At 40.7% G+C, this 27,292-nt stretch overlaps 1 protein-coding gene across 2 annotated transcripts; it reads left to right on the top strand.

Moving 5' to 3' along the window:
- Nucleotides 1-1,468: 1,468 nt before the first annotated feature.
- On the top strand, nucleotides 1,469-26,933 carry cyfip2 (cytoplasmic FMR1 interacting protein 2). Of its 2 annotated transcripts, XM_055034343.1 has the most exons (30): nucleotides 1,471-1,772; nucleotides 7,923-8,072; nucleotides 8,157-8,246; nucleotides 9,476-9,553; nucleotides 9,958-10,059; nucleotides 10,834-11,015; nucleotides 11,127-11,223; nucleotides 12,887-13,015; nucleotides 13,636-13,740; nucleotides 13,857-13,945; nucleotides 14,049-14,286; nucleotides 14,474-14,626; nucleotides 15,497-15,636; nucleotides 15,729-15,876; nucleotides 16,144-16,297; nucleotides 16,454-16,610; nucleotides 16,697-16,793; nucleotides 16,875-16,951; nucleotides 17,029-17,137; nucleotides 17,232-17,351; nucleotides 17,431-17,630; nucleotides 17,711-17,798; nucleotides 17,895-18,038; nucleotides 18,196-18,286; nucleotides 20,320-20,450; nucleotides 22,606-22,678; nucleotides 22,799-22,893; nucleotides 23,023-23,261; nucleotides 24,690-24,837; nucleotides 25,416-26,933. In XM_055034343.1, the coding sequence occupies exons 2-30, from the start codon at nucleotides 7,956-7,958 to the stop codon at nucleotides 25,581-25,583; spliced, it is 3,759 nt and encodes a 1,252-aa protein (XP_054890318.1). In that variant the 5' UTR covers nucleotides 1,471-1,772; nucleotides 7,923-7,955; the 3' UTR covers nucleotides 25,584-26,933. The 2 variants fall into 2 exon arrangements, with proteins under 2 accessions (XP_054890319.1, XP_054890318.1); XM_055034344.1 differs by lacking the exons at nucleotides 22,799-22,893; nucleotides 23,023-23,261; nucleotides 24,690-24,837; nucleotides 25,416-26,933 and having other exon boundaries at nucleotides 1,469-1,772; nucleotides 20,722-22,672.
- The last annotated feature ends 359 nt before the right edge of the window (nucleotides 26,934-27,292 follow it).

Genomic DNA, 27,292 nt, shown 5'->3' with positions numbered 1-27,292 from the left:
ACTGCCTAATATTAACTTTGCTTCCATTATTTTGTGGGTAAGTTTTACAAAAGGCACTCGACGGCCAGAAGGAACACAAGATCCTTTCAGAAGCCGCTCCGGGGTCCTCCCAATGGGACACGTCCAGAAATGGACATTTTCTGCCGTCCCGATCAGAAGACTCCATTAAAGGAGCTTCTTTGCGCTATTTCTTCACCACATGACCTTTTTACATCAGTTCTGCATCTGTAACCTCAAAAGGCCAGTTTAATTCTCTATACAGAACAATGACAAGCCTAAATAAACAACAAGAAAAGAGGATATAGATTGCAACTGAATATTCAGTTTCATTCGTCATGTCAGGCAGGAAATTACTCACTTAACCCATTCACCTCTCTGCAGAGTTCGTGGTCAAAGCAGGTTGTGTCCCGTGAATTGCTCACAGCGATAATGTGGCCGTGGCATTCAGCAGAAAATAATAAAAATAAATAAAAAAAACCAAGAGCTCAAAAACTGAAGCAGGAGTGAAAAAAATGAACAGCTGTGGCAGAATGAAAGCAAGTGGCTAAGACTCAAAGGAGCAAAGGTTGGAAACTGAAAACTTGCAAGGAACAAAACACAGGAGTAAGCAAAGAAGCACAAAGGACTTACGTGATATTGCAACACCTTAGAGCCAAAAAAAAAAATCTATCACAGTGTTTCTGTTTACTTCTAACAAAATTTCGGACAACAAAATCAAATAAAAGATATAAGAAATAAAAACAAGTAAAGAAAAAAACAAGATGTACCAGAATCAGTTCAAAGAGGAGTTAAAGTTATTAACTTAGTTATTAAATCATCTGTGCATTACATGTTTCTGCATAAAGAATATGAATGTATATGGATACACAATCACTAAACTGCAGCAATATACATTATAATAATACTATATACATAATTGACATTATAATACATATGTCATTACCTAACAAATGATTGTTATAGAAATGTATATAAAAGCCTAACTATATATATCATGTGTGAGAAAAATGATGTTTGGATGTACAACTCTATCTTAATCCTAATTTCTCTTTGAAAGAGGAGAGGCCTGGTTTGTTTGGGCACATTTGGCGGTTTGCATGTTTATTCTTAGATATTTCTAACTTTCGTAGCCGGCAGAGTTGTCCCCATTTTGATTGCATTTAACAGAAGAGGGTCAGAGATTTGAGGTATCAGTCATAAATAAATGTCGGTCAGATTCTGCTCCAGGTTCTACAGAATGTCGAGTCAGCACAATTCAACACCGTGTTGAGCAGAAATGCATGAACACTAAAGTGTGGACCTTTAGTGTTATATCTACTTCTAAAATGAAGGTAACAACCACAAGCCAAAAACAACCAGAGAACAGTGTGAACCAGGGGGATGGGGGGGGGGGGGAGTTACGTGTCTACGTTTCCTCTTCAACAAAAACGTTCAAATCGGTCAAACTTCACATTTTCCACGCGCTGAAAACAAAATGTTCCCACGAACGGGAGTGAGAACGCTAGAGCAGCGTGTCTGGGGCCCCTCATCATCCATCAGCCCACTGTGACTGTCCCTTTAAGAATATGCACTTGCAGCCATTTTCTGCTCTTTGTGTGGGGTGGATTAGCACTGGGGCTGCTGCTGAGCGAAACTAGAGCATCAATAGGCACAGAAAACGGAGGAGCAGGAGCAGAACCGCGGACCCAGGAATCGTCGGCTCTCCGTCGCGGACACCCGACGCCGGCCGCCTCCCCGCCCGCTCGTCGGCCAGACGGACATGCGATTTTCAGGTACGTGAGAAACGGGGCGACGGATGCAGAGGCAGATGAGCGGGGGGCCGGGGATGCGCGCTGGGTAGTGATGATGGCTGGAGGCTGGAGTGGCTGTTTTTCAACAAGCCCCCCGCCACCACCAACAACAACAGCAGCAGCAGCATCACAGTCCGTGTTTCTTTCTCGCACGGAGGGGAACCGGAGACCGATCCGCGGGCGGACATAGAGGCGCGGATTTTTACGGTTACATGAACGGGATCTCCCCCCTCCCCCATCCATCCTCTCTCTCCGTTAGCCTACATCGGCATCGTAGCTCTCACACGGAGCTGGGTGGGGTGAGGAGAGGGTTCCCGTGCAGCAAGTGCACTCATGAATGATGGAGCAACGAAAAGGCTGCAGGAACAACCCAGACCTCCGCACGTCTCCATCGCGCGTCCTCTTTACTCCCCGTCACCTTTTCACATTCGATGTCATTTCATGAATTATCGTTTCATGAATTATTACACGCAGTTGTCCCTCCGCCCTCCTCCCCCTTCAACCACCAGGCCGTGCAGTGCAGATGCCTTCAGGGCCATCACACCCGGCGGGGAGACGTTTCAGGCCTGCGAGCAGACGAGGTTCACCTGGCCTACTTCCGTTTCACATAAACGCGCACACGAACCGTGAATCTGCCTCTTATGCAAAACCCCTCCGAGCTGCGAGCAAGCAGTGTGTCAAAAGAAAAGGGGCTGCGAGTTACCTCCAGGCTCATTCTGGTGCATGCAGAAATATAGCTGCTTATCTGCAAGAAGGTATTTTTTGAGTTATGTTAGTATTTAAAAAAAATACTAAGAATGTTGCAGACGCTCATGAGCTTTAATTATTGATTCCAGTGGAGGAAATTTAGGCGTCATGGCAACACAAACAGGTCCAATAACAAGGGGAAGTAGTGAAACACAATACTGAGAACAGTGCAATTGACATTGCATGTAAAAATTCCACTGGTGGTAAAATGGCTAGCTGTGGGCAGTGCTACGATATTATTTATCATATTAATAACAGTAAAAAACTCTAGAATAATAGACTGGTCAAGCAACCGATTAGATTGCAACAACTCATTCGGTCCATTTGTACAGATGTGACGGTTTTAACTTTCTGAGGTCCAAACCGAGCACAGGAATGTCAGAGAATGGAGACATATGGGACTTTAAACGTGTGATGATTTTTGACCCGTCACCCTACGATTCTTACAGGCTGTGTAAGAATTTGCCGTTCAAAACATGAACGCGTAGATTCCTCGTTCCTTGTGTCTATGCTGGCGGCATAAAGGATATTTTCTCTGGCATATTTTAGGGGACTTTGCACCATTAAAAATTATTTAAATGTCACAATCTACCAGAGTGCTTATGCTGGTCATATGTTTGCCCTCGAGTCACCTGATCTCCATCCAAATCCATGTATTGAGGCATTAATTATAAAATAAATGTACTTCTGAGTGCTTATGCTATTTTGGCAGCAGCAAGGCTAATTTTTTGTTTTTGATAAAAATCAAAATCAGTGTGACTTCCATAATTTTGTCTTTAGTCTTTTCTAAGACTACCATCACATGATCATATTTCTACTCAAAGTTATCATGCAATACTGATAATAATTAGTATTAGTGATTTTAGGTAAATTGAGAAGCAAAATAGATAAGTGATATGAAAACTATCCAAATAAAAGGGAAGGAGACATGTAGATATATCATTGGTTGTGGTCGTTCCTGTTCCTGTTCCTGCTACCTTTAAATATAGCAAGTGAACAAATTTAAAAACTTCTGCAAAATGACTGTGAGGATCAGATGTTTTAATGTCACCCTGCCAGTTTTACGAAGTGGACCGTCACGGAAGCTAAGCTTATCCCCCGTTACTCAAGTGATGTTCATCGCTCGGTAAATGGCAGATCATTTACCGACTTTGGGGGGGCGCAGCTTGTTTTCCCCATGATAGTGGGGCATTTGAAACACCTGGGGCAGACCAGAGTCCTGTGCCTTCTTCCACCCTGCACACCACTCAGATGTCGATGTGAGATGAGGAATCATCTGCTGCTTTTTCCTAAATACTCACTTCCTTTCAAGACGATAGGATCATGCTCTGTTTGGTGCATGACTGCGTGTATATGCAGAGCTGGCCTTGAGGCGAGCGGGGTATCCCATTTAGGGGAGTGACACTACTGGCACTGACACACTTTTCCCCAGCAAAGCAGATGACTGTCAAATAGTCAACCAGTGGAGTTCCTTTCCCACCCCGACTAGTATTCAGACGCTCTCTTTTTTTGTGTGTGTGTTACTAATTCCTTACACAAAATCTTAATATAACCGTAGTCACAGCATCAGCTTGTCTGTGGGTGAAGAAATGGTTTTACTTTTACACCATTTTAAACATCCATCTAGACGGTGAGATTTCTGGTTAGAAACTCGCTCTTTCCTTCACCCGCTTTAGCTGTTTCTGCGTGATGCAGGCTGAGTTTTGTTCCCCAGAGCCTGTAGGGGAATGAAGGGGCCCTTTTTCTTTTATAGGGACGTACATGCACACTGAGATACACAGACACTAACTATTGAGCACACTCTGGTATTGGGTGGGAAAGTTTATTCAACCAAGCCAGGGTTTAGGCTGTGTCTGTATCCCCAAGCACAGATGGGACTTTGGTATCACTGAGGGTGTTTGTCAGTTGGACAAATAGTGACTGGAGCTAGCTGCGTGAAACATGCTTTACTTTGTGTAATCTGTGGATAGTCAAATATAACTACGTAAAGTCTTAAAAGACACTGACAGTCTCTTTTAGTTTGCGTTAAAGAGGGAGTGTTTTGTGTAAACGACCTTTGTGGACTCTACTTCATGTTGTACTGTTATTGCATCCTCAATAATGCACCTGGAGTGTTGCCTTGATTCTTTCATGCATGTGTGAGAAATCCTTTAATCTCCCGTCGCAACCATTCAGTTGCAAAACGCCTGGGTGGGCCAAGCGCCGCCTTCGAGGACAAAGCTCCTCCTCGGAGCTGCAGTTTTCATGCTACGGAGGGTCCACCTCACAGAACAGCCCTCCCCCGCGACTCCCACACTCGACTCCTACAGACTAACCAACAGCAATTAGCAAACACCCGGTGGAGTTTGCTAATTGTATTGTATGATCAGCTGAGCTCATCATACAAGCTACTTCTTAGTGCAGAGCTGATAAAACAGGCTGTCAAATGTTTTGATACTAAAAGAAGGCGGAGTTTTAAAAAGACAGAGGCCCAATTTCAAGGCATTAAATTACAAAACTAAATGTTTCTTAAGTGACATTTGATAGTTGCGCCATCCTCCCGGATGTCAATTCTTACTCCTACAGTGAGATTAGAGACTACCTTCAAAATGTGGGAGGGCGGAATGGCCTGCCCCCACTCCTGCCCTCAACCCCACTGAGTATTGATTGATTTGGATGTCATCCCACAGCAGTGTGCGACCAAGCTGGTGACCAACAGGAGGAGAAGATCATCCCAAGCTGTTGATGGTCTGTGCAGATCTCCAACAGATCGCCATGGCAATTGTTTGTTAAAGTGATAAACTGTTAATTTGCTCATTCAGACTTTAGTCGTCCGAACCAATAATCTATAGACCAATAGGATCGAGCAGAATAAGCTTGATGCCGATAACTCCAACATCAACTGTGCTCCTTTAAACAGATGAAATTCACACACAGACATTTATTTTTTTTGCGTGTGTCTGATTAAAAAGATAAAACGAAGACATAGAAGTTAGCTTACATCACAATCTACTCACATCCCTATAATGTTGGGCCTAATCTTTATGCAAATGAGCTCATCTGTCCCACTGGTACATGAATGACTCAGTCATCTGGTATTCGGCTCTGAACCACTTGGTTTACTTTGGCGTTTTACCCTTTGTGTTTGTGAGGTTTGACGGTTTGACTTGACAGGAAACTCCACCTACCTCCCATTAGCTTCGCTTGCTGATCATTCATAGATGTGCACATAAGGGCGCGGCCGACCACAACGTGGGTCACAGTGTGATGTAATGTTCTCGGTAAGAAACACATCAAAAGACATTCTTGAATATTTTCCGGGTCTTGTAAAGTTGCTTGTCAGCTGACTTTGAGATATTTTTTTTTCCCTTCCGCTTTTTCTCTCTTTGTGGTTTACCTCTTGACCGTCTGGTTCTCTTTGTGCCGTCCCCAGCCTTGAATATTAAGCTGATTACCAGCACTGTCTGCTCGGTCAGGCAGAAAAAAAACAGTAACGTGATAAATGTGGGATGATTGCCAGACTGATGATTTGTTTTTTTGTTCTACTTGGTTTTGTAGGTGCTAAGATTTAACTATAGCTGTGTGAAGACATGGTTATGTTTCCTTATTTATATAACACGCAATATTTACTTTAGGTAACAGAAACGCAACTTGCTGAGGGTTTCAAAAAAAGAAAGAAAAAAAAAACATTTGTCAGCAGGTCTGAAGAACTTTGTGCGATGGGTGCGTTCAGATGTCATTCGTTGTCACAGCCTTCCTCGCCTCTGTCAGATCATTGATATTTTCAGGTCCTGGGATTTCAAGAAGGACTTTCTTCAAGCACGCAAGCCCAACGGGTAGGCAAAAAAGGAAACGGCGGGGGGCCTCTTCCCCTTTTCTTGCTGCCCCTGCGTGTTTTGTCTGGTGATGCCACAAAGTCAGGGAGGAAGGGCTGCAGGTGCAGGATGAACAGAGAAAGCTGGAGGCCTGCACAGTGCGCGAACGTCTCACGAAAAGGAAATGAAGCCGTCTAGACATGTCAGGAGGAAATCTCGTGTGACTGAGAAGCATCGTCGCTGCATATCTTCAGAGCGGGAATATTGTCCTTTTGATCAGTCAATCAAATGCCTCCAGTCTCGTTTTAAACAGTTTGAACAGCCGATGAGTGATTTGTATGTTTGTAAAGCAATCCTTAGAACTGATATTAACTTGTTTTATATCAGAAGCACTTGGGGTCAGTAGAGATTTTCCTTCTTTTTGTACAATGTACCAGCGAGCACCTCTTATTTGTTTTGCCTATTTTATTTCATGAATAAAATAGGCAACGGTCTCTTGCGCTTGATTTAAATTTTTAATCATTTGCGGTTTTGATAATCTTCCAAATATAACTTACAATTTTCCCCTTCCTTATCAGAAGGGAGACACGCAGGAAGTGAGCTAATCAGTAAACATTATGGCGGATGAGAGACTTTTGACTAATTTTGATATGGATTCTAAACAGAGACAGGCTGATCAGAATGGCCAGTTGTTTCTGATCTGCACTATTTATTAGACCTAACAATTATTTTCGCAATCAACCTATCAGGTTGGATTTTTTGCGTGTGTGCTCCAGTGGCAAAGCAATGACATTTCATTGCCAATTTCACTTGTGTCTTTGTGCAATTACAATAAAAGGAGTCTAAGTTTTAGGATTAATTGATTAATCTGATTTTTTTTTAAAAAGGCACATTCTGCTGATTTTTCATTTAGCCACATAATTTCTCTTTATATATTAGAAAGACATTAAATGATGCAAATAAGCAATTCACTTAACATTCTACTGTCTAACTTACAATAGCTTAGCATTTCTTTAGATTTGTAGCAGTTTCCAGCTAAAAAAGTATTTCTGACACGAGGATGTGAACACCTCAACCCTTTCTGCTTGACTTAACATCAGTGCTGTTTAGATCGTTTAATCTTTTGACAGTTTTTTCCATTAACTAACCAAATTGCAAAAAGTGCTGAATTTGAACTATTTGAAGCTGATTCTTTCACAGCTCTGTGGGCGAATATTTCAAAAATTGATTCAACTTGATTTATTCGATTAGTCAGATTAATCAAAATCTACTTTCCCAGCCTTCTTCCCAAGAGCCATTATTATTATTATTATATATTTTTTTACATTAGGAGCTCACTGCATGTCATGTGTGAGAGAGTGGTTGCTGTTTTACTCGATGCGAAATGGCATGTTAAAATGGCAGGAGAAACGGATTGGTGCAGGTAGCATTAGAAAATCACAACAAAAATGGACAACGAGTAGAAAAACCGACTGCGACACGATGATCGATCTGAAGCTACCTTGACTTTACACACTTGCTTTAAAGTGCATCCGCTTCCCCATCGTCTTTGCAGTCCGCTCATATACCTACTGCAGTGTTTCCCTCTCAGACCTAGGTGTTGTTTGAGTGACACCTTGTTGCCATGACAACCCACGTGACTTTGGAGGACGCTCTGTCCAACGTGGACCTGCTGGAGGAGCTGCCTCTGCCGGACCAGCAGCCATGCATCGAACCGCCCCCCTCCTCCATCATGTACCAGGTACTCCCTCGACTGTTTCTCACCACGATCCTCCTGCTACTTCATACCGTGTCGAGCTCGACTCCGCTGTCTTCTTGTCTGCAGGCTAACTTTGACACCAACTTTGAAGACAGGAATGCCTTTGTGACCGGCATAGCCCGTTACATAGAGCAAGCCACAGTCCACTCCAGCATGGTGAGTTTAAGTGTTCTGCTTCAAAAAAATAATCTAGGGTGTCCCCTCTGCCTTAAAAAGCCTGACATTTGTGTCTCTAATGTTTAGGCCTTAAAACGTCTTAAATTCATTGAGAAAATGCATCTTGGCCTTAAATTTGTTAATCACAGGTCCTAAATTTTGTTGTGGCAGAACTATTTGTTTAATGTAGGATTCTTTTTTTCTTCTTTTTGAGTTGCACGCAACCATCTTTCTGTGACTCGAAGCTATTGAGGCTAACGGCAACCAGCTGCTAATACACCCCAGCTGGATGGCTTTTTTTACTCAATCTTGGGCGCAAAGCAGGGTTCACAGTGTTTGTTATGCATGATTGTAATGCAGCAAGTTCCCCCAACTGTTCCCAAATTGACAGTTTTTTTTCGGGCTTCAATTGAAAGTGGCATTACAAAGTCTTACATTTTATTTGTTGAAACCTGCAGATACCTTATAATAGCAAAAACAGGTGCCTACCTGCTGTCAGCCTTTTTTTTCAAATTTACAAATATTAAAGTAACTGTGCTTCACATTTAATTGTTTCTGTTCCTGTTCATGTGAACGCAAAGCCCTCTGTGGAAAACAGCCTCACACTCGCAAAGGGAGCCTTGTTTTACTTGAACCGATCATCATTTGGCACATTTGTTCTCCTTTGGCTCATCCTGTGGCAGAACACACATGCACAAAATCATTAGTGCAACGGACCGCTAAGGTCCCCACCCCCCAATTGCCGAATGAATGGAGAATGTGATTTGACTAGCAACGAGGAGAGAAGTGGAGCTTTATTTAACTTTACTTACTTGATCAGGAAGTGGAAATGAGGTTGAAGACTGTCAGGATGGGAAAACCCAAGTATTTTTAAGAGAGGAAGCGATCTAACCCTGTTGAAATATTCATTACAAATGGGAACAAGTGACTCAGCTGATGGGTTTGACATAATGCCAAGTTGTTTAGTAGCTTTGTAGACAAATGGTTAAAAGTAGAATCACAAAAATCAACGCATTCAACCGGGATTTTATGTGAATGTGGTTTATAATTGCAAAGCAAATGGAAAAACTTCACATTTCTTTTTAAATAAATAAATGAGAGTATGAATATTTTTTCAAGGCAGTGTGAACAGCTACACAACCGTCACTTATTTAATCAGAAGTGACGTTGCAGTTGCTGTGTATTAAATTAAATTTGCTGTTTTCTTTTTTTTTCCTCTGTTTGTGCAGAATGAGATGCTGGAGGAAGGACATGAATACGCGGTGATGCTTTACACCTGGAGAAGCTGTTCCAGAGCTATTCCCCAGGTAAAAAAAAAAAAGTGGCCTCACTTCACACGATGAACTATCAGAATCACATTTTGTCTGCAAAAAAAAAAAAAACAAAGCACAGCAACATCGTAGCATGGGCATTCACCTTTCACACTTGGTGCCATTTGGTGGCTGAATCAGCAACTTAGTTGCCAGCTATGAGCTCAGGAACATATTTTGGGACAATGTTGAAAACACTTTCCTCATCGCAGTTTACAGATACTTGAAAGACATTATTAAATTTGAACATAATTGTATTTTAATCACAGAAAAAAAACCCATAAATGTTCAAATAATATTTACTAGAGAATAGTTTTGTTATATTTTGTTGATTTAAAGGGAGCTGGTTACCTGTTCTCTGAAGTCAGGCCTGAATAACGGCGCCATCTTGTGTTTGTTAGGTGAAATGCAACGAGCAGCCCAACAGAGTGGAGATCTATGAGAAAACGGTGGAGGTGCTGGAGCCTGAAGTGACCAAGCTCATGAAGTTCATGTACTTCCAGGTGAGTTAGAGGCTCTGGTCTGATGTTCACATGCACCAATAAAGAACAGTGTTGTTGTTAATGATTTAAAGGGAAAGTGTCTCCCAAATGCATCAAAAATAGTAATAAGACAGAGTTCTTTTGAACAGATGTTTTTACAGATTGATCCAGGTCAGGGGTGGCCTCACCTTTTTACAGATTTTCAAAAAAACTGCACAGACGTGTAAACATTTGCCCATCCAAATAGGGTTTTTATCAACTGCTGGTAGCATTAGTCGTTGCCACAGAACAATAAAATGTGGCACACCAGAAATGCAATCTGTTTTAGACAAACAGAGCACACTCATGGAAACTGGATTGCCATTATATTGGATCCCACGCTCTCTGTGACTTTTTAGCCTCATGGGGATCATTGTCTATGTTGAACTGTACTGCAGTTATTAGCATATAAAGTGAGCTTTCATATGAGTTGTCAATAAATGACAGATGTTGCTTTCCACACTGTCCTTGGTAGTATAATTGTTCCACAGACTGATATTTTGATTATGCTGCATTGTGCAGTCCTTATTTAGAGTTCAATATGTTCGTAAAAGTCAATATACTCTCTCAGTGGCTCTTTCTAGCATCAGCCTGCAGTGCCGAACACACAAGGTGCTAATGGAGCTGCCCGAGCTGCTGCTGCTGTTTCAAAATGAAAGCGTTATTTTTGGTTTTGTGTGCAGAATTAAAACCGAATCCACGTTTAAGTTCAAACTCCCCTTCGGGACGCAGGCTGATGTTTTTGTGTTTTCACAGCGGAAAGCCATAGAGCGCTTCTGCAGCGAGGTGAAGCGTCTGTGCCACGCAGAGCGGAGGAAAGACTTCGTGTCAGAGGCCTACCTGCTCACGCTGGGGAAATTTATCAACATGTTTGCGGTGCTGGACGAACTCAAGAACATGAAGTGTAGCGTGAAGAACGACCACTCTGCCTACAAACGGTACCGTCTGACGTATAACTGTCTTTATGTCAGCCGTGTTTTTTTTTTCTAGAGTGGTTTTTCTTTCAGTTTAAAAAAAAATGATGTTGTTCTCTCTTGCTGCGACTTAAGGGCAGCTCAGTTCTTGAGGAAGATGGCCGACCCCCAGTCCATCCAGGAGTCCCAGAATCTCTCCATGTTTTTAGCCAACCACAACAGGATCACTCAGGTTAGTGAGCGGCCTTTATTCATCATCTTCTGGGTGTCGGTTTAAATAATACAACTGTGGTTTTGGTGCAAAATAAATTTTGTTGTTCATTAATACAAGAATATTAAATCTCACCAAGAAGTTTTGGTCTGATTTGTAATAAAAATATAGAACTCCTCTTTAAAAAAAAAAGAAAAAACTTAACTTTAAGACTTTTTTCAACAAAATATTGGAGCTTGTTTTAAGTTAGAATTATTTAGTATCAATAAAAAGTATTAGATCCACTGGCAGATATTTTTCTCTTTTCATAAAATATTTTTGCCATGTCATAAGTGAAATAATCTCTCGGTGGAACTTGTGCTTTTTTTGAAGTCAATATTAAGCAAGTTTTGGTTCCAAATAAGCTGCTGTATCTTGCTGAACATTTGGTTGCAAGTTAATTTTGTCTTATTTTCAGCATGCTAACCTTTTGGACAAAAATACTTTGTAAGATTTTGTGTTTTTGCAGAAACATTTGGCCCAGAGCATACTCCAAAATGGGGAAAAATCTGTCTTTATTTAAATCTGTCATCATAATAAACCATCTCAGCTGCTAAAACTTAAACTTAATAATGTCGAAACCCACTGGCAATAGAAAGCAGATAAGGGAAGACCTCATATTTGTGCTCTGCACTATAACAGGTCTGAAAATTAAACAGCGCTCCGCAAACCAAGTTACCCTCTGCCTAAAACCTAGAAGAAAGCAGAAAAAAGGTCTGGCAAACCTTCAGGTCCTCATTCCTGAAGTTTATTATTTAATTTGAAAAGTTCAGGTCTGAAAAATAAATCTATGTTAAATTAGATTTTACTTTCCCCTCCAACCACTGGAATTAAGTGGAAATAAGTAGTGTTTGTTGAACAATATTTGGGATTTGGAATAATAATATCTTATTTGAACAACCTGAAGCTTCGGATGAATGAATAAAACTTGGAGGCATTTGTAGAAATTTTGGTGAAATGCTGTTGCATAGTAATGACTCTGTCCGGTCATCTTTGAGGTTAATGATCGGATGAACGAGGTTGAATGTAAGTAGCAAAATGGGAGATAATTTATAGTTTGCTGGAAATGCAGATTCAGAAACTTCAAATCATTCGAGAAGCCATGACAAATGGTACACAGGGCCCCCAGGTACCAAGACGTGAACAAACATGGGTCCCTGAAAACATTCAGGGTTTGATAAATGTCAAAACAGCTAAAGAAGGTTTATGGTTTTTTTGCCACTCTGGGAACGGGGAAATCTTTGAAGCGTTGAGGGAAGAATAGATTGATATCTGAAAGTTTAAAAACAACCATGCTCTGTAAGGAAACACAAAATGTATTTTGGATCTCAACTTTACCTAAAACAAGAAATGCTATCATTTGCTAAGAGGTTCATATTTATGAACTGTTTTTTATTACATCCACTGGGGCCATTATGTACATGTCTGACTGTGGATTTACCTCTAAAACAGCAGTACTTGCAAAACGATGCAGTGATGTCACAGAAGTGAGTTTAAAGGTTCCTCGAAATGAGAATCAACTTTTTGTGCATTTATTTCATTTCCCTTTGAGATCAATAAAAAGTCTTCTGCATAAGAAAAATGAAAAACTGTGTTTTTTCTGGTTAGCATCTGAAGCCTTTTCTGCTGTTTTTTTTTCCCACAGTGCCTGCACCAGCAGCTGGAGGTGATTCCAGGTTACGAGGAGCTTCTGGCCGACATCGTCAACATCTGCGTGGACTATTACGAAAACAAAATGTATTTGACGCCCAGTGAGAAACACATGCTGCTAAAGGTACTGCTTCATCTGCTTCCAACCAGGGCTGCAACTTATTACTGCCATTGATTATTCCATCGATTATTCAGTCAATTATTCTTTCTGTAATTCTGATGATTACCTGGATAAAAAGAAAACACATTTTACACATTTTTCAGCTCAGCCCTTTCTGCTTGACTTGACATCAATACAGCGTAGGGCTAATCTGATTATTCTTTGATTATTGTTATTTTTTAATAAAAGGATTGCACAAGACGCTTAATCTGAGATTTTATTTTATTTTTTTACTGGATTTGAATCATTTGAAGCTAAAACTGCCTCATGAGAATTTCTTTTTATTCTATTTTATTTTTATTCTTTTTTTTTTATTTCCAGACAGTCTTTTTTTTAATCATTATTTTATGTGGCTTGTGCAGTTAATTACTCCTCTGAGTGTGTTCTTTCACAAAACTTCTAATTTATCTGTTACTAAATTAGTTGACAATTATTTCAATAATTGATTGATCTAATGAATTATTTCAGCCCTGTTTAAAACCTGTAATAAACACCATCAAACCGCCTAATCTCAAGCCTTCTGAGCTTTTTTTTTTTTTTTTTTTTCTTGCATTTTGAACATGTCTCTTCCTAATGTTTGCCAGGTCATGGGTTTTGGCCTCTACCTGATGGACGGGAATGTCAGTAATATCTACAAACTAGACGCCAAAAAGAGGATCAACCTGAGCAAGATCGACAAGTTCTTCAAAGTAAGAATGTTTGGTGATTTTTTTTTTTTTTCGTTTTTAGCTCGTCTCAGTTGCAGAAACATGTCCAAATGTCTGTGTGGTAGAGGGTAAGATGTTCACTTGATGTGTTTTCTCAGCTTCAAGTCGTGCCTCTATTTGGAGACATGCAGATTGAGTTGTCACGCTACATAGAGACGAGCGCTCACTACGAAGAAAACAAGTCCAGGTAAGACCGTACCGGCAGGGAAACGAGACAAAAGTTTCAGCTTCCCTTTGGCCTCGTTCACAAATCCCACCTGCTCTTGCTTTTCCTTTTCCTCCGTGCCCAGGTGGACGTGCACCCAGAGCAGCATCTCGCCGCAGTACAACCTGTGCGAACAGATGGTGCAGATCAGGGACGACCACATCCGCTTCATTTCGGAGCTGGCGCGCTATAGCAACAGCGAGGTGGTGACGGGCTCGGGCCTGGACAGCCAGAAGTCGGACGAGGAGTACAGGGAGCTGTTTGACCTGGCTCTGAGGGGCCTGCAGCTGCTGTCCAAGTGGAGCACGCACGTCATGGAAGTCGTGAGTGAAGAACCGGAAGAGGGGGGGATCAATGGCATGTTCCACTGCAGGCAGAGAGAATTGCTTTTCTTTTACCTAAATGTCGATTTGTGAGGATTTTGATACGTTAGTTTCGTTTTGGTGGTTGTTTTTTTTTTTACCATTGATCTTTCCAGCTTTTACTGAAACACGGTTTTGTCTCCCGCAGTACTCCTGGAAGCTGGTGCATCCCACTGACAAGTTCTGCAACAAGGACTGTCCTGGCACGGCGGAGGAGTACGAGCGAGCCACGCGCTACAATTACACCAGTGAGGAGAAGTTTGCCCTGGTTGAAGTTATTGCCATGATCAAAGGGCTGCAGGTAAATGTTTGGAAATCATATCTGTAAGCACGCAACTGGCTCTTTAACCTTCTGGAGCTTAGAACTTAAAAACTTTGATTAAAAATGATGAAGAAAAGCTTAAAAAATTAGATCTAATAATAATATCAAATTTTTGCTATTTTTTTCCCATGGAACTATCAACACCAGCCATTTTTCTTTAGATTTATTTTTCTTTTTGCCAGGCTGGAAACCATGCAATTAACAAACCATATAAGAAAATGTAGTCATCTATTTAAGAAAGCTTTATGTTATTCTTTATGAAAATCTAAACTTATGAATAAAATCGTTGCTCTTTAAAGTTTACAGCAGATTTCCTGAAGTAGATATTTATCAAAAACTATAAAATATATTTTTCTAAAAGATTCAGTAATATTAGCAGCTCCAAAATTGTTTTATTTAGCTGGATTGAGGGATTGACTCCTTGCATAGTTAAGGAACCAGATCCCTGCTTTAAAAAGTGCCTTGCAAAACTATTCATTCCCATTGAATGCTTTTACTTTTTGTCAAGTTGCAACCACAAAGCATCCTGGTTTGCTGGGTGCTTTTGTGATGCACTGTCTTTCAAGACTTGCAAATAAAAATATCACGAAATAAACATTTTTTTTTTATTCCCTCTGAGTAGATAATTTGTCAAACCAGCTTTCATATATAAGCTAATTTCACACACAAATAGCCAATATTCTGCATATTCCAGTTTGATTCTTAATAAATTCTTCGCTCAGAACATCCCAGAAAAATACCCCAAAATTTGTCGGCTGTTATGACGACAATGCGAAACACATCAAACAAGCCGAGTTTGGGGTCAAGAGTCTTCAGCAGCGATATGATTCTGTGTCTCGTACTGTGCAGGTTCTGATGGGTCGCATGGAGTCCGTCTTCAATCAGGCCATCAGGAACACAATCTACGCGGCTCTGCAGGACTTCGCTCAGGTTACCCTCAGGGAGCCGCTGCGCCAAGCCGTACGCAAGAAGAAGAATGTTCTCATCAGGTTCAACAAAATCGATACCTCTTCTAATGACGCTGAACAATAATTCAGCAAAGAGACTGTTCTACCTGTACCAATTCCTTTTTTTTCCATAGTGTCCTGCAGGCCATTCGAAAGACTGTCTGTGACTGGGAGGGAGGAAGAGAGCCTCCAAACGACCCCTGCCTGAGGGGAGAGAAAGATCCAAAGGGTGGGTTTGACATCAAGGTGCCTCGTCGAGCAGTGGGACCCTCCAGCACACAGGTGAAGAAGATTCGTCTCGATTATTTTTTGGAACATCTTTATCTGCTGGCTCTACCCTGCGATAAAACAAAGTATTCTCAAAAGATCAGTAGGATGTAGGATGTCACTTGCTAGATTATTCTTGGCCCAATTGGGAAATTCCTCAAAGCTCTAAGAACTGCAGTGCCGTGTGCATGGCAGAAGGCAAGACAAGCTTTGAGGAAAAAAAAACCCATAGTTGGCCAGATTTTTTTTTTAAATGTGTGTTTATTTGTTGTTTTTCTGCAGCTCTACATGGTACGCACTATGCTGGAGTCATTAATAGCTGACAAAAGTGGATCTAAGAAAACTCTTCGCAGCAGCCTTGATGGACCCATAGTGGTGGCCATAGAGGATTTCCACAAGCATTCCTTCTTCTTCACACACCTGCTTAACTTCAGTGGTGAGTTGAAAGCACAGTATGAACTTTAAACAGCCCATTATTTTAGGACCTATATCTTCACTCTTATATTTTTGACAAAATTTCCACCAAAAGTTTTTTTTGGCCAACATTTAGTAACCCCTCTCCGTTCTGTCGTCTTGTCCTTCTGCTGAACAGAGGCCCTGCAGCAGTGCTGTGACCTGTCCCAGCTGTGGTTCAGGGAGTTCTTCCTGGAGCTGACCATGGGGCGCAGAATCCAGTTCCCCATCGAGATGTCCATGCCCTGGATCCTAACCGACCACATCCTGGAGACCAAGGAGCCCTCCATGATGGAGTAAGACGAGTTCACTGTTGCACCCAGCTTCAGCCAGTCCTTTAAAATAAGCCGGTAATAACAACTTCCACCTTTTCATCTTCTAGATACGTTCTATATCCTCTAGACTTGTACAACGACAGTGGCTATTACGCTCTGACCAAGTTCAAGAAGCAGTTCCTGTATGACGAAATCGAAGCTGAGGTAAGGGGCAGCAGCACAAGATCTAAAACCAGACAAGTCGGTAAAGACTCCAAACCTTCATTGACTTTTGCCTCTTCTTAGGTAAACCTCTGCTTTGATCAGTTTGTGTACAAGTTGGCAGACCAGATATTTGCCTACTACAAAGCAATGGCCGGAAGGTATTATCCACATCACTTCCTAAATATCTGACAATCTTTGTAAGCTTCCCCTAAATAAATTTAGGTCTTCTCTACAGTGTCCTCCTAGACAAGCGCTTCAGGGCGGAGTGTAAAAACTACGGCGTCATCATTCCGTACCCGCCGTCGAACCGCTACGAGACGCTGCTCAAGCAGAGACACGTACAGGTACGCAGAAACAGAAGATGTGTTGCTCTGACGTCGGTCGACGGCAATTGTTCATTTTGAGCCTGAAGTACCTGTTTGACTGTGTATCTTTCAGCTTTTGGGCCGATCAATTGATCTGAACCGCCTGATCACCCAGAGGATTTCAGCCGCCATGTACAAGTCGTTAGACCACGCCATCAGCCGCTTTGAAAGTGAGGACCTCACATCCATAGTGGTAAGAACACCGAGAGAAGTTTGCTTGTTGCTCTTCTTGCATCATGCCTTCTCATGCCACTCCCTTAACATCTGGCCAGGAGTTGGAGTGGCTGCTGGAGATCAACAGGCTGACCCACCGGCTGCTGTCCAAGCACATGACCCTGGACAGCTTCGACGCCATGTTCCGCGAGGCCAACCACAACGTTTCGGCCCCCTACGGACGAATCACGCTCCACGTCTTCTGGGAGCTCAATTTTGATTTCCTCCCGAACTACTGCTACAACGGATCTACAAATCGGTCGGTTTACTTGCACTTCTCTTAAGATTACTCATTGGCTTCCACCTCTCTGTGTTTAACATTTTTCCCTCTCTTCTCAGCTTTGTACGTACAGCTATTCCCTTCACCCAGGAGCCTCAAAGAGACAAGCCAGCCAATGTGCAGCCTTATTACCTGTATGGGTCCAAGGTAGGTTGACGTTCTGTTTTGTTTTGGCTGTGTTGAGAAGAAAGCACCTGAGACTTACAATGTCTTTTGTCTCTCTCTCTTTGCCTTTCTTCTCAGCCTCTGAACATTGCCTACTCCCACATATACAGCTCCTACAGAAACTTTGTCGGGCCGCCTCATTTTAAGACCATCTGCCGCCTCCTCGGTTACCAAGGCATCGCTGTAGTGATGGAGGAGCTACTCAAGATTGTCAAAAGCCTGGTATTTTATCTTCTTTTTCGTTTCTCCGCGCTTTCAAACACATCTCTCCACCCTCAATGTTCTGGGTTCTGAAACTTATTACTCTGTCTTCTTTCTGCGCACTCTCTCTATTCTTTTTCCTGCTGTCATCTGTAAATCTCCTCTTGTCACTTTGCAGTTACAGGGCACCATCCTGCAATACGTAAAAACTTTGATAGAAGTCATGCCCAAGATCTGCCGTCTGCCACGCCATGAGTATGGCTCCCCAGGTGAGCTGAATTAGCTGTAGCCAGTGATGAGGTCAATACGGCTCACTGTCCAGGGCGCCACCCCATCAAGGGGAGGCGTGTGTACTTGCGTGTTCAGTCAACAGAAAGTTGGATTCTGTGTTGTCACAAAAACTATGGTCAGACACAACTTCAGTTTTATGAAAACTTTCTGAAACAGACTATCCTCAGAGTTTCCTTCTGCAGCAAAATTAGATCATTTCTTACGCGGCTAAATTTTATATGTAGTTATGTAACAACTACATAAAAAAGCAGTTTGTTGCTACTTTTTTAAAGTGTGCTTTAAACCTGCGAAGTACTTGCAGGCTTACTTTGCAAATCTGCAAGTATTCTTAAGTGTCAAAAGAGGTCAACAAACTTAAAATAAGCAATGAAAACAAAACGTTTTAAAGCTTTATAAGTCGAATGCCTGTTTTTCTTGTGAAACAGTTTCAATTTTCTAAATATATAATAAATCCAGGTGGTTTACTATAGAGAGTTTAATTGTAATATTGTAATATTGTAGTTGTCAAATGTTTATTCCAAAGACACATGCTACTTGAACTTTATAAGGCTGTATTGTTGTCTCACTCCAACTTGTTTGACTGTGAAACGCCACTTCAGCTAACGCTACACATGTAGCAGGTGATAATAGGTAAAATACCCCTGCTGCCGTCTAACTCTCTTGTTCACTCATGTTAAGTCATTGTCTCGGCTACCTACTTTTGCATAACCAACATCCAACATCTACCTTGACGGTTTGACTGCTGACTTCTCGAGAGCTACTGTCCTCCGAGTTCATATTTGTGATACATCATCACTACACATATGGTTGTGCTACTTTTGCAAAGACCCAAGGCTTACCTCTGAAGTTCTTTGCTGTAGACGAGTTCACTTTGAAACCGGCTTTTGCCAACAGAAAAGGTTGATTGTAGTTTAATCTAAATCTTAAGATTTAGACCCAAAGTATAACAGAATTTGCTACTTAGGTGATACTCTTATGAGATTAGGTCCTTACTTTGACAAGACATAATATCCATTGAATTAAAAATAAATTTAGTCTTATTTGTTCAGCACTAAACCATATGCATATGCTTACTCAGAATGTGTTCTGCAACATCTCCTGGTATTACATTTTAGTATTATTCTTGACCTGCTTCCATGTCTTTATCCAGACTTCTAGTGCAGATGTCAGTCGGATGGATTATCCGTGTAAGGATTTAGTGATCTGTAGATTACTGATGTTCCTTACCTTGAGCTCCTGAACTTACCTCACAGCTTATGATGTTATTGCCTTTTGTTAATTATCCTTTTGCCTCTGATGCTCTCTCTAAATGTGGGTCAGAACAGCCATACGAACCGGTTGACATCACCCCGATTTAACCTGGAAATACCTGATTAACAGGTGGCTCGTGAGTTTACCTTAGACACATCATGATTAGAAATGCCTTATAGTGTTGAGTAATATACGGTGCTGCAAAAAAAACAAACAGATTTGCCCCCTTAGATATTTCTTCTTTTTTTCTCTTTTAGTCCCACTTTAATATTTCAGATGAACAAAAAAAATGGAGACAGAGAAAAATGGACCGAATATTTCAGTGGTTATTTCAGTTAAGAGAAAAAAAGTTTTTAAACAAAACCTGAAATTATCTTTAATTAGTCATACTTTCTGATTCGGTTTCACTAATTATTACCAAACCTACTGAATCAGTACATCTGTAGAGCCATCCTACAACATGAAGTAGGCTAAAAGACTTAGAAAGAAAACCAATTTGCTATCAACTGTTTGCTAAAACTATCAACGTGAAGCAATTTTGAAGACTCTGTGCAGCCCTGAAGTTTTATTTTTGATATTTTATTCATGAAATGTATTTTTTATTGACACTTAAGGAAAATTTATACCAGTTAACCTAAATACTGGCGTGACAGTAAGGCAAGAACAAACAAAAAAATAACATGTAAAGAGGGAAATGCTTCTGTTAATGCAGATTTCCTAAAGGTTTTGTGAATTTATTTTGTCTGTCCTGCCATTTCAGGCATCCTGGAGTTCTTCCACCACCAGCTCAAGGACATTATTGAATACGCCGAGCTGAAGACGGATGTCTTCCAGAGCTTAAGGGAGGTCGGAAACGCCATCCTCTTCTGCCTGCTCATCGAGCAAGCTCTGGTAAGGCATCTCCGTCACCTGCCTCCACCTCCCTCTCGCTAATCTGCTGTAATGACTTCCTTGTGTGCTCTCCCCAACTCCTCTTGTGATTACCTGTGCCGAGTGCCTGGAGGTTTCTGCTCGGTTTATAACGTCGGCTGTCTCCTTGTAAATCAAATGATACGATTGAAAACTGTCAGGCTTGTGGGTGTGTTTTGCTGTTTGATCTTTGATGGAGGTTTTTGTCTGAAACACAACTCTATTTTTCATTACACGCTGGCAACTACCACAGGTGGTAAGGATTTAGATTTTGTTGATATTAAAATAACACAGAGACCATTTCTATTCAATTTTTTAATCACTTATTATTTTTTTAACATATTAATTAATTTGATTCATTTTATTGCACATATACCTTCATCTCCAATCAGCCATGGAAAAAAAAGGACTGAGATTTTCATAATCTACAACGAAGTGAAAACATTTAGGGCATTCATCATGACCTTGTTTGTCCTTGTAAACGGGCTTCTAATCACAAAGCTTAAAATCTCAATGTCTTTGTCTTCCATGGAGGAGGTGACTCCATTCTTCTGGTTGGTTGTTGACTCCGTCTTGTGTTTTAATTCTTTGGTTTTATTTCCGAATTCCCCGAAGTTTGAGTCTTTTCATGTCTTGTTACTCATGTTTTTCTCAGTATGATTTCACCATTTCTGTGTGACTGCACTGACTCGGCGTGTGTGTGTGTGTGTTGCATTGGATGGGATCCGAGTGAGTTGGTTTGTTTGCGTGGGTGTCTGATTTTCATTGTAGCATGACTCTCTTCTCATCCACAAGATGTCCCTTTGTCGCATTTAGTTTAACTGCTGTCACTAACAATCACCTTCACTTTAGTGTTATCTTACACATTATCGTTACCTAACATTGACTAATATGATAAACCATTGTATATTCATTCAGTGGTTAAAAATTACAGCTTTTTAGGGTGCTTTGCTGCTGAAGAACAAAATTGCAACAGATTTTTACATTTTCAGCTGGTGCGGTTCGGTTTCACACCAAAATCAGTTGAACTAATTGAAATAACTGTTCACCATCTCGTCTGTGTTGGCGCTAACCCCAAGAACCACTGGAAGAAAACAACAACATAAAAACCTCTGAGCAACACAGTGAGCATACCAAAAATAATTTTTTTTACAAAATGACTTGTGTCACAAATCATAAATATTGGCATCCCTGCTATCGAATGTGTACGAATCTACTTTTGCAGCACTTAGGATTGAATCAAACTCCAGTTTGTTTGCCTGAAAAGCCCAACCCGTTTGGGGAGGTGTGATTGAGTAATCGAACTCTGATGCAAACCAAAAAAGCAAACTCTGATTCGCCTACAAGGCTTGGTCTCGGCTTGGTTGAAGTAGCCTCTGGAACTGGAAACAAACATTAGCAGAAAGTGGACAATAGCACAGGGCATTATGGGAAAATATAACCAAAATAAACCCAAGAGCCTAGCGCTTGCAGAAATCATAGGTTGTGGTCTTTTGCTAAAGACTATAAAGAAATCCTATAAACTCTAAAATATGACACCACTACATTTTTGTTTCCATCTTGTGAAGAAGGAAGTTGCGCTCATGTCTTCTTTAGAGGTTTTCGTGTCGTTCTTTTCAGCAGTTCTTGGAGCGCTACCACAGGCGAGGTGGAGAAGAGGTTGAAAGCGAATTGCACCAGTATAATAAATGTTTCAATGTTGGTCCCCAATTAAAGTGAGTCTGCCCAATTACCGGGTATGAAGACACCCTTACTCTCTAATGGCCTTTCCCAAGGAGAAAAGTAGAGAAGAGCAATTTGGACTTGCAATATGTCTGCATGCTTCCAATAAGTGACAATAAAAAGTATTTTAAGAAAATAATCAGTCATTTTGGTATTACATCTGTCACTACATAGAGATACAAAAACCTCATAATTCTCTAAAAAGAAAGCATACACATTATCAAATAACCTGACTGCAGCTGTACATGAGTTATTGGGGAAAAACAGTCTACATGTAGTATACGTTAATATTTTAGTTAAACTAAAATACAATTTAAAAAGTTGGCAGTCTGGATGCAGGGCAAGGCTGTCAGTGAAGCAAAGTGAGTTTAATTTGTGGCTTAAAATTTCCTATTACATTTTGCTTGACTCTTAGTCCCAGGAGGAAGTGTGTGACCTGCTACATGCTGCCCCCTTCCAGAACATTCTTCCTAGAGTCTACATCAAAGGTAGACTGAAATTTCAGATGACTCACAATTTCCAAATTTTGGGAGATTACTCCTGCAGCGTGTGGATGCCCACTTGCAGAAAAAGTTCTTCTGTAAGTTTCGGTGCTCTGTGACACGCAGAGGGAGAGCGACTGGAGGTGAGGATGAAGAGGCTGGAAGCGAAGTACGCCCCTCTCCACCTTGTGCCTCTCATTGAGAGGCTGGGAACTCCTCAGGTCAGTGTAATCCCTTTTTGAATGGGCTGAAACTAAATAAGTTTTTTTTTTCTACAAATGTGTGTATTTCCATCCATTTTTGAAGAAAAAAAACCTAAACGTGTTCTTTTTCTTCTATTTAAACTCTAGCAAATAGCCATCGCGAGGGAGGGGGACCTGCTGACCAAAGAGCGCCTCTGCTGCGGCCTCTCCATGTTCGAGGTCATCCTGACGCGCATTCGCAGCTTCCTGCAGGACGCCGTGTGGCGCGGACCCCCGCCCACCAACGGCGTGATGCACGTGGACGAGTGCATGGAGTTCCATCGCCTGTGGAGCGCCATGCAGTTTGTCTACTGCATCCCCGTCGGCACACACGAGTTCACAGCGGAGTGAGTAGCATCTGGCCGACATCTGCGCAGCACTTTGACGAGTTTTGCTTCCAGGTGGAAGCTGTCAGGAACATAAGCTGCTAATTGCAATAATGTAAAGGAACTTTTAAGGGTAGAAGTTGTTGCATAAAGATCAAGGGCACGGTTTTTCACGCTGACATAGCAGTCGGTCTGCTGTTCATACACAAAGTAGGAGCAGAGGTCCAGACAACTGGAAGATTCAGTCAAAAGTGACAGATCGTTGTTAGATTGTATTAGGGAGATAATCTAAGGTAACGTTTATTCTGAGCCATCAATCATCTGCATTAACAGCAATGAATTAGGTTTAGATGAAAGATGAAAGGTGGCTGTAATGGTGGCTTCCAGCGTGAACGCTGCAATAAACATGTTGCTAGTCCCCAAGAAAAGCTCAATAATACCTTCTGTTTGGAAGAAAATGATCTTCTTCCATCACTTCCTATTAGTGTAAAAAAATTTTAAAATCTATATAATTTTTTTTTAAGTTACAATGTCCATGTAAACATTTGGGGGGTTTTTTCCCCATGATATGTCTTTGTATAATTGTTCAGAGTTAGATTTAGCTGGATAACTTTATTGCTCCAGAAGTGGGATTTCTTTTAACAAGCTGTCTTCTTGCTCTGCCAAATCCTGTGACAGTTACAAGAACATCTTCTCTCTGAAGAAAGCACACTTGTAGCTGTAGCTTCTTTAAAGATGTAAAAAAATGTTAATTGATAAGTCAACCTGGAACTTTTAAACCCAACTATATTAGCTGAGAAGCAGTGTGTTGCAGTATGTTCACATGTCTCTGCTGTATGACTAAGAATGTAACAGGTTTTGCTTAGCTTTATAAAATTGAGATAGTCCGAAGAAGCTTTTTTCTGGCACTGGTTAACTCAGAGGACTTGCCTAATAGTCTAAGCACTGGTCTGTTGCCCTGTAATCTAAATTATACCAGACATCCTTAACTACTGCGTTTAAAATGTCTGTCCTTGTACAAAGAGCTCTAACTCCCCAGATGGTGAACTCTAACAAACCATCTGGTGTGCCAGGTTAGGAAGACGGGTGTCAACCTGTGCTGAGAATGAGTGTTTTCAGAGCCACTTTTGTTGTTGATGCATTTTCCCTGCTTCCTTCCTTCCTTCCTTCGGTTATGTGCTTTCTTTGGTCTATTTCATCAGATAGAGACGGTAAAGTACTGATTGATGTGCATCAGAGAGCGGATCAGCCCGAGGGGAGCAGATGTGTTCAAAGAGCCTTCAAAAATCCGTTCAAACCGGTCAATGCAGAAATGCTGGCGAAATATTTTTATTGACAGGCAACTGTCAGGCTCAGAGGCGAGATATTGTTAACTAAGTTTGTACGCACTTGGGGTCGCGTTAGTTTGCAGAAACTCATCTTGTGTTTTGTGTGCGCCTTTCCTTCCAGGCAGTGCTTCGGGGATGGGCTGAACTGGGCGGGCTGCGCCATCATCGTGCTGCTCGGACAGCAGCGCCGCTTCGACCTCTTCGACTTTTGCTACCACCTGCTCAAAGTCCAAAGGCAGGACGGCAAAGACGAGATCATCAAGAATGTGGTGAGTGCACCCCATCCACTCTGTTAGAGGGGACATGTAAATGCACACAGTATTTTTCATATTTTATTTATTAAAATATTTTTTAAATCATGTACTCTTTACCATCCTCTTCACTATTATTCTCCACATAGTTGTGATGTATCACGTAAAGTTGCAAACATAAAATAAAGTTGCCCGCCTTGTAACTATCTCCAGGGTTTGCAAATCATTAAACTACCAAACAGTGATTTTAGCTGCCTGGAATTCCTACTTAATAACTGCATTATGTATTATGCTGTATTATAAAAGAAAAACAGTGAGAACATGTTTTTCATGTTTTTAAACATATAGTTTATGTTTAAAAAACTTATTTCATCTCTGTCTTTCCTCTGACTTAATTTTCAAACAGCTTGCTAATTCTCAAGAACATTTAACTTTGAGACTTCTTGGATTGTAAAAAAAAAGAAATTTAGTTTTTAAAAATCCTCCAATTTTCTCCCATGGTTAGTGACAAAAAGCAAAAAAAAAAGTTCCAAGGGATTTAAATGCTTTATTATTATTCAAGACCACCACTTGTGCTTTATTGTTTTCCTCTGCAGCCACTGAAGAAGATGGCAGACCGCATCAGAAAGTACCAGATCCTCAACAATGAGATTTTCGCCATCCTCAATAAGTACATGAAGGCGGTGGAGACAGACAGTTCCACTGTGGAGCACGTTCGCTGTTTCCAGCCCCCTATACACCAATCCCTCGCTACCACCTGTTGAAAAGGAAGAGCCTTGAAAAGATAGTGCACACACAGACATGCTCTGAAAACATAGTCTCTCACATACGCACATACATACATGCATACATTCCCTCCTTCAGCTGTGATGCTAATCTCTGCCTCACCACAGCAGCTTTACAAATCTGCTGACAAATTAACTTAAAATGTGATTGTCTTTACATGCTGAGGTGAAGTGGACCAGAGCAGAGGTTGAATTGTACATTCACATCTTTTTTTTTTTAATTATTATTTAATTAGATTATTTTTTGTGTGGCTCTCACTCTCAAATTCATGCATGCCTTCTATTAATTATTTCAGCTGCTGAGTTTTGCATTGGACCACCGACATATTGGATGGATTAAAGTAAAATAAAAACAAAAAAACAACGTAAATCTGAAACAAAAAGGTTTGCGATGAAATTTAAACACAGTACTTATTAAAACTAGATTGCCAAGCTGAACCGGTCTGAATCCATTCGCTCATCCGTCTGCGTCCATCTCACGGTGTCTACCGGGATTCTTCCGATCGACCCAATCATTACTCCTTTCACACTTTGCCTGCCTTCTTTGATTTGCAGTATTCACCTTTGCCTCCTAACAATCCAGCTTTGTTTGCTGCAAGTTCCACTGTAAAATTTCACTGTTTGGAGAAGAAAAAAAAGAGAAATAAAAGTGAAGTGTTGAGTGTTGTAATAGTCCTTGTTTTAAACTGTTATTAATATTTTTAGTTGACTCATTCTTGGTATAATACTTGCCTATCTGCTATTGACTGGAAACCTCAATTGTTATTTTAACCCCTTCCTTTGTTAGTTGGAAATATTTTTTATATTCTGTAAATGAACTTGGTGATATTATTTACAATTTTGAAAAGAGATATTCATCTGAAAAAAAAAGGTTTGCGTTTTTTTAATGAAAAAATACTGAAGAAACAAGACCAGACAAATACCTCTAGGCTGTATGAAGATCAACCTGTTTTAAGTGTGAGTGGATAAGCAGACGCGTTAAATACACTGTAACAATGAAGGAAAGAAAAAATCTTAACTAAAACTGAATTAAAGGGCAGTCTTCTAGATAGAGTCAGTATTTACTATTGTTGAACTTTTGGTTCACCTTAGCAGTGTTATTAAAATATGCAAATTCCCACTTTTGTTTCATGTAAAGGAAAAAGACAAATGATTTAGAATGACCACTTCTCAAACAGCCATGTGATCTGTTTCTGCTCCGTTTTGACAGAAGAAAGTTTCTTTTGTAAAACCCAGTGTCTTTTTATTCTATTTATTCAACTTATTGTTCATTTAAAGGTTAATCTAGTTAAAAAAAAAAATTAAGGTACCAATGTATCATGTCTAAACTTCAGCATGGCAGATGTAATTTATTGTCATCGGTGGCTCCATTTGTGACATGAGGCTTTGTTTATGATATGGTTGTACAAGTGAAAATGTTTTGAAGTAAAACAACAACAACAAAAATGGAAAAAAGGAATATAAAATGTACAACAATGGTCCTGCAAAGGATTTGAACTTATGTTGTATTTCCATGAAATAAAAATGTTTAACTTAGAAAAATCTTTCAGTGTGCTTTATTGTTCTGTACATATCGGAAAATACGACACTGACATTTTTGTCTTTGTGTTGGAAACATGTTCAGACAAATTTAATTTGTGTTTTTTTTAAAGGGACATAAATCAACTATTTTATTCAACAGCTGAACA

This window comes from Poeciliopsis prolifica, unplaced genomic scaffold (genome assembly GCF_027474105.1).
Source record: "Poeciliopsis prolifica strain line A6 unplaced genomic scaffold, Auburn_PproV2 SCAFFOLD009, whole genome shotgun sequence".
NCBI classification, from domain to species: Eukaryota; Metazoa; Chordata; class Actinopteri; order Cyprinodontiformes; family Poeciliidae; genus Poeciliopsis; species Poeciliopsis prolifica.
This window is presented reverse-complemented; position numbering and strand designations above follow the sequence as displayed.

Bases quoted from the DNA above. Each gene is read 5' to 3' on its own strand.
- cyfip2 (XM_055034343.1), top strand. From the start codon at position 7,956: ATGACAACCCACGTGACTTTGGAGGACGCTCTGTCCAACGTGGACCTG. The intron at 18,287-20,319 runs GTGAGCTGAATT...CTGCCATTTCAG, and splicing joins CCATGAGTATGGCTCCCCAG to GCATCCTGGAGTTCTTCCAC. The intron at 20,451-22,605 runs GTAAGGCATCTC...CTTGACTCTTAG, and splicing joins TGCTCATCGAGCAAGCTCTG to TCCCAGGAGGAAGTGTGTGA.